The sequence below is a fragment of the Rissa tridactyla genome, chromosome 1, assembly GCF_028500815.1.
Source record: "Rissa tridactyla isolate bRisTri1 chromosome 1, bRisTri1.patW.cur.20221130, whole genome shotgun sequence".
Classification (NCBI taxonomy): domain Eukaryota; kingdom Metazoa; phylum Chordata; class Aves; order Charadriiformes; family Laridae; genus Rissa; species Rissa tridactyla.
In genome coordinates this window covers 127487774-127494760 of record NC_071466.1, presented here as the reverse complement: position 1 = coordinate 127494760, position 6987 = coordinate 127487774, and the positions used below count along the sequence as shown (strand labels likewise).

Here is a 6987-nt window from a genome sequence, read left to right as displayed (position 1 = left end):
TGTTTTAGAAAATAAAAAGTTCATAATCTTGAAAACTACTTTCCCTCCCCCCAAAATAAAAGCAAAACCTGAACCTGGTTCGCTTATACAGGCAAAGGCAAAATGAAGATAAAATCAGTAAAACTAAACCTGATTTTAAAAAAAGAAGCAAGTGTTTATTCTGAAGACAGGGTTTTGACTAATCAGAGACTCGTTGCTTGTCCGTTGCCTATGTGATTGGCTAAAAGTATATAGATTACCCCCCCAAAACCACTTTTCTCCTCCTCCCTCCCCCTACTCCTCCCCCCTCACTCGCTAACATGTTTTTAAAGAAGAGCTTGAGGGGAAGATTAGGGGGAGCTCAGAGCCTTCCTCAGAGCGGGGATGAGGACAGCTTGGCCAGAAATGGAACTCACCCAGCTTTCGCCCGTGACTGCAGTCACTTTCAACATTGACGACTACTACTACTACGATGACAACTGCCAGTATCAGCATCTGCAACATATGGCTACTTTCCTTCCTATCCTATACACTGCTGTGTTCCTGGTGGGCATTGTTGGCAACTCCATCTTGATAGCAGCCTTGGTCTTCAAGCGACGGGTCCAGAGGCTGATCGATGTCTTCATCATCAACCTCGCTGCTTCTGACTTCATCTTCCTCATCACGCTGCCATTCTGGGTGGACAAGGAGGTGTCAGATGGGAGCTGGAGGGTAGGGTCTTTCCTCTGTAAAGCCAGTTCCTATGTCATCTCAGTCAACATGTACTGCAGCATCCTCCTCCTCACTTGTATGAGTGCTGACCGGTACCTTGCGATCATGCATCCCTCTATCGCCAGACGGGTCAGAACAAGATCCTATTCCAGTGGACTCTGCATCTGTGTCTGGTTATTATCCTGCTGCTTAGGGATGCCAACTCTTTTGTCCAGAGAACTGAAGAAGCAATACGGAAAGACTTACTGCACAGACAAAGCTGTGACAGAAAGCAAACAGGTCGTATCACTGATGCTTTTAATCCTGGCCTTCTTCTTCCCACTGTTGAGTATCTTAACCTTTTACTGCTCCATCACCAAGAGACTCTGTGTGCATTATCAGAGAGCGGGGAAACATGATAAGAAACTGAGAAAATCCATCAAGATCGTCTTCATTGTAGTGGCGGCTTTTGTTATCTCCTGGGTTCCCTTCAATATTTTCAAGCTTATGGCCATTCTTTTGGGACTCCTGAAGCAGACCGACTGTTTTCCTGACATGATTGCCCAGCTGGGCATGCAGGTGAGCAGCCCTTTTGCTTTTGCCAATAGCTGTGCCAACCCTTTCATTTACTATTGCTTTGACAACTACATCCGCAGAGCCATGCTCCGGTGCCTGTGCCCATGGGTGAAAAGCAGCAGCAGTGGCAACAACTCAGATACTCTGGACACTCGCCTGAGCCACTCCTTATCCAATTTTGTTGCGGGGGAGTATGCCGCTAGGAAGAGGAAGCGCTCTGTTTCTCTCTGACTGGGAGCCAGGACTGCGGAAGAAGGAACTTCTCTCTCCAAAGATGGCAGGAAAAGAAAAAAGCGAGAGAAGCTGAAAAAAAGAAACAAGCGACAGAGACAGAGGTGCAAGTGTAATCCAGCTGGCACTTCAGGTGGGAGGAAAGCTGCTTCCCTTTAAATGTAGATAAATGGAATAGGAAACCTTAACCACTGAATTATGGTTCACAGTGATCGCCATGTCACTGCATGGTGTAAATCTGAAACCATTGTACCGAGAAACATCCACAAAGGCTTACACTGGAACCCCAGTGCAAGTGCTACAAACTACAGAAAAGAACCATGTGATTCACTCAAAGCTGTTCCGAGGCAAGCTTTGAACTTAAAAGTATATAGGTTTTTATTCCACGCAGTGCAAGAACAACAACGCAAGAGAAATGTTTCTTCTCTTTCGTTCCTAGCTTACCCACAAACGTGTTGCAATGTCCTCAAAGTGACATCAATTCTGGGTTTTTGGAGGTTTTCTGAATTTAGAAATCCAATGTTTTAATGAATTTGTGTGTTACCGGTTCTCAGAACTTAACTCTTGTGCATTTTTCTTTAAGTCTCAGCTTCTTATTATGGCATTAAATCTTACCTTTAATCACAATATTTAAATAAAGTTTCTAGCCCTTGTGGTTTCATAAAAAAGATAATTTGAAGGCAGAGAAACCAGAGGACAAGCAAAAGAAATCCTGCATTTAACCTTTTTCTTAAAGGAAAAAAAAAACACAACAAAAAACACTCGTGCTTTTTAAGACTTTTTTGAAGATCTGACACAATTTTTGACTGCTTGGGTTGTCGTACAATGGTACGACATTGTGTGCCGTTCAAAGTCCGGGTCTGCTTTGTTTAGCTGCAACCAGTTTATGTAAAGTCATATGCAGTAGGGCTACTTTCTCCCACTGGAGTCAAAGTCAAATGCAAATGTGCCTGAAAAGCAAAATTAGCTAGAGTTTCACAAACTTTTGAGTGATTCTCCGTGAGAAGCACAGAGAATCACTGAGAATGCTAAGAAACCTGGCGTGCAGGGATGCTCACAGAAAAGGAATTCAGAAGGACCAATGTTTTAATTCATTTACAGAATTGAGCTCTGTAAATAAAACTGCTCTATAAAGCTGCCTCATTCCTATGCAGCAATCTTTGGGAAATGAAAAAGTCTTGCATGTAATATGCTGTGCAAGATGTCACTTGCCCAACTGGTGTCAAGTCTGACAGCAAATGGGAGGGGGGAACAGAGAAAGCTCCATATTTTTAACAGCTGTAGTACCTCCTAGATTTACAAACTGAACAAACGTGGAGCAAGGAGATAAGCATCTCATCAGAAAAACGGTAATGGACTTTTATAAAGCTGACTACGTCTATTTTATTAAATCTTTCATATTCTTCTAAATGCCAGGGATTGATAGAAATGTTTGCTTAAAACCAAGAAACCAGGGTACAATATTTTGAAGTGCACAGCTAAAATAAGAATTAAACTTCTGACAGCACTGGGATACCTTGGCTGTGTTGCAATGTCTCATATTCTGTTGTCTCTATTGTTAAATGTTTAGCTTAATATAATACTGCTTGTCATAAATATAATAAATGAGCATCATAAAGCATCCAGAATGTGTAATGTGACTAAGTCAAAACACTGTTAGAAACTTTTGTATTTCCTGATTTTTAAAGATTTTTATCTTTCTTCTCTTTTGCACTTAGCCTTTGAAGCTTTTAAACTAGCTATCGCAAAACCCACAAAGGTGTTGACTAGAGGCAGATTTCATCTTATCACTAAGTGATAAAATACATGGAAACAAATCTCAAATTGCAATATGTAAAAGATTTTTAATGGTACTTACTTACATCACTGTAAGATAAAGCAAATTCAACTTTGCCAATGAAAGAAAGAGTCTGCAAATATACATCTTTGGGTCTAATTTTAAGAAGTAAAATAAGCTGGTAACAACTTTCATGCAATTTGCTATACAGCAAACCCCACATGATTTTACTAGACAGCAGTGTTTCAAGTTAAGTTTTAAGAGTTTCGTTCTGTGTTCCTTTCTCCCAACTTTGCCAGGAAACGAATAAGCTGACACACAAATCCATACTGTAACTGACCACAGGGTTGCAGGAATAGTCCCTGGATCACTTTGATCACCAGAGTGAGACTTTTACATTTCATTGAAGCTAAGAATTGTTTTCTAGGTGATCAGAATGCAGGAGATTATTCCTAGAATAACAACGAGGCATTTTACAAACCTATGGAAAATTACTTTTATTCTAATAAGGGAGCGGTCTAATGAAAGAGTTACTGTCTCCTACTTAAGACAACGATGCAGTGAGTTTTAGGGGGAAGGGTTACACCCATGCAGACCTGCTAAAAGGCTTCAAAGGGAAGACAGCTATACAAGCTAACATAATTAATGAGAAACAGAGAAATGGGCAAAGCTTGAAGACCCAACTACTGTCTGGATAGCAGGGGAAAAAATGTGTAAACTGAACGACAGAAGAGGTATCCCTCTGATGTAAGTGTAGTGCAAGTACATTCACTACAGCTTTTCTTTTCGCACCTCTGTATTTTCTAAACATCTGTAAATGGGGATGACTATTTTGGGTGTTACAAATAAATCCTGGTATTTCCATTTTTTATTGAACCTTGAGGTTGTGCTGTTCAATATAGGCAAAGAAACAAAACCACACCTCACCCAAGGGCAGTGCAAACCTAGAAACCAAGGCATGGACGTCTTGCCCAACTCCCCAGTCAGCTCCCTACTGTACCCACAGGCTAACAGAGCAAGCCCTCATTTCAGCAGGTGGAGAGATGGCACTACAGGGTCAGTGGGGGCAAAAGTGTCTTTCAGCAATTGCTGGCGACACTGTGTGCTCTTGGCACACAGTTATGACAGCAGGGTATGAGTCTGGGCTACAGTGTGGGCATCAGAGACACACACTAGCTTTTTGCTATCCTCTCCCTTCACTGCATGCATATTTTTTTTCTCCCCTACTACCTCTTCTAAAAGATTTGTTTTTTCTTCCTCCACATGACAGACTTTTCTCCCTACACCTAATAGCTGAACTCCTTTGTCAGGCTTACAAATGCATGAAAAGCATGAACTGTATTTTCAGACCTTCCACTGTTTGAAAATCAGGAGTATCAGCTCAAATTTTGATCTTAGTTGCAGAGACCCTCAAAAACTACTGTCTCAATAGTGTCTTCTCAATGTCTTATCCTCCCTCTGCCTTTACTCGTACCTAACAAGAGGCTTATTTTTTTAATTACAAAAAGAAGCCTAAGACTTATACTTCAACTAACCTATGATTTTTATTACAGAAAAAAATCACACCTTGTTTTAAAGAGAGTTTTCTTAGTTAGTCAGACTCATTATTTCCTTAATCCCCACCCAAAGCAGAACAGTATCTTTGGATATCAATCTACAAGACCTTAAATAATTTTAAGTTAGGGCTGCCAGCTTCTTTTTTTTTTTTTTAATACTTAAAAATACCAAATTGAACAATGACCAAGGAAATCTACCAAGATCATCTTCCATTGCCTAAAGCTTTAGTACTGGCATCTGGAAAAAAACAAGTCAACTTGCTAAATATATCCAGGCTTGAAGAGAATCACATACAAATGCCACAGCAAATGCTCAATATCAGTGAAAAAAAATAATAATACAAAAGAGGTAACTACTTCAACAATGCAAAACTCTCTGGATTCTTACAGGCTTTCATCCAAAAGACTGTACCCTATGAAGGTGCTTATTTTACTCCTGTAAACTGCAGATCTACCTAACATTTTCACAATGATGTAAAAATTATTTTCAATTATTTCTTTCAAAGAAAAGGCAACATATGCTTGAGCAAACTTACACCTGGAATTTTGACTATTCCATGTTAATATTCATTATCTGTTTATTAGCACTAATACAGTTTAGGATGATACCAAAATTATTGTGATTTTAAGTATTTAACCTGGTAGACTTGAGTAATATAACAGGATGCCTATTTTATCCGCATTAAAAGAACTTAATGACTGTAAAGTGGTTTGCTAATGTGGAATGGAAATCGTGCAATTCTGATATGACACCTGCCAAAGATCTTGTTAAGTAAGTTGGACTGGTTTTTTTCCCCACTTTTATTTTAAAATAAATCCACTATGATTGCAGCTAAGAAATATGGTTTGTTTTTTTGCAATCTAACTGCCTTCACTGTCATGAAAAGATAGCAAAGCACTACTAGAAAATCTGTCAGCAGATCTGGATGGGAACATTCATCTGCCCATCCCACAAACCTTTTCATGATTTCACAAATGCTTTTGTACTGCTTTGGACCGAAATCAAGACCTTTTGAGGTTTTTCATGAAAACAACGACACCACTGGCACCACCCCCAACAATGTAGGGGTTGGTGCACTTTCCTGAGATGTGCACAATCAAAGTCGGAGTGCCTCTGCTTCTTGATATAAATCAGGACCTGGTTAGATGCAGTTCTTGGTCTCCATTTTGGCTTCAATGAATCAGCATTTTTCAGAAATAAAGTATTTCATCTCAACACAAAGAAAAATTGTACCCAGATCTGATGCTTACTTAAATGGGCAAAGAATTTTTGCAACCTTCATTTCAGTGCCAGATGTGCTAACACTGATGACTGCACCACCACTAAATGGTACTTGAAGTTGTGGAGGACTGAGAAGAAACTAACACAGGGCCCTCAAACGTGTAAGACAAGTGGTGGAATCACTGCACTGGGCTGACCTTCCAGAAGTAATGCAGTAAAGGTTGGCTCTTAGAAGCTAAGAGGTACACTTCCACTGACAAGGAGCATCAAGATTCCATCTGCAGCTTCTTGTCCTGGCTCTGTCAGACAGGGATGAAAAGCCCCACATGGCGTGTCTGTGACTCAGGTTTCGAATAGGCTGAATTACAGTAAGAACATTTCCTGACTTTGCAAAGGTGTTCCAACTTGTTGACTGCTGCACAGGAAGAGTAAGCCCTTTGACAAATTAAATTTTTTTTCAGGTGCTTGCAAGGCATACAGTACAAAGAGATGTCAACTCATGGTTGGGGATGCTTACGTGTGCTTTTAGCAATTTAACGCTACTGGAATACTAATTCTTTATCCCTGTATGATCACTTACATTCATGAGGTCAACGGGGACTTGTGAGTAGATTTGCAAGCTGTAAGCACAAATCATTATATGTCCCAAAATTTCTAATTGAAAAACAGTTCCAATTCTTCTCTTGTTTAAAAAGCTTTATCCAGTTAAGGAGCACATTTCATGGCAAGCGAAGAACAGGAAGCACTGACCACAAACGGCCTAATGACAATCCTGCAATGGGAAATCCATCCACTCAGGCTATTTACCAAATACATCAGCATTCTGCATGACATCAAAGAAAGGGAAATCAATTCATGAATAGGAACAAAGAAAGAGCTACCTAAAGTCATAACCGATGGAAACAGGCATTGAAGATGCAATAAATGGACTCAGAAGTAATTACAATGCTGCTGAA

The 6987-nt window shown here is 40.0% G+C and overlaps 1 protein-coding gene across 1 annotated transcript; it reads left to right on the top strand.

The window, feature by feature from the left end:
• The first annotated feature begins 347 nt into the window (after nucleotides 1-347).
• On the top strand, nucleotides 348-3111 carry GPR15 (G protein-coupled receptor 15). Its single transcript, XM_054222811.1, has one exon. It carries the CDS (start codon nucleotides 364-366, stop codon nucleotides 1474-1476), a length of 1113 nt encoding a protein of 370 aa, XP_054078786.1. The 5' UTR covers nucleotides 348-363; the 3' UTR covers nucleotides 1477-3111.
• The last annotated feature ends 3876 nt before the right edge of the window (nucleotides 3112-6987 follow it).

Excerpts from the sequence above, each read along its gene's own strand:
- GPR15 (XM_054222811.1), top strand. The coding sequence starts at position 364 with ATGAGGACAGCTTGGCCAGAAATGGAACTCACCCAGCTTTCGCCCGTG.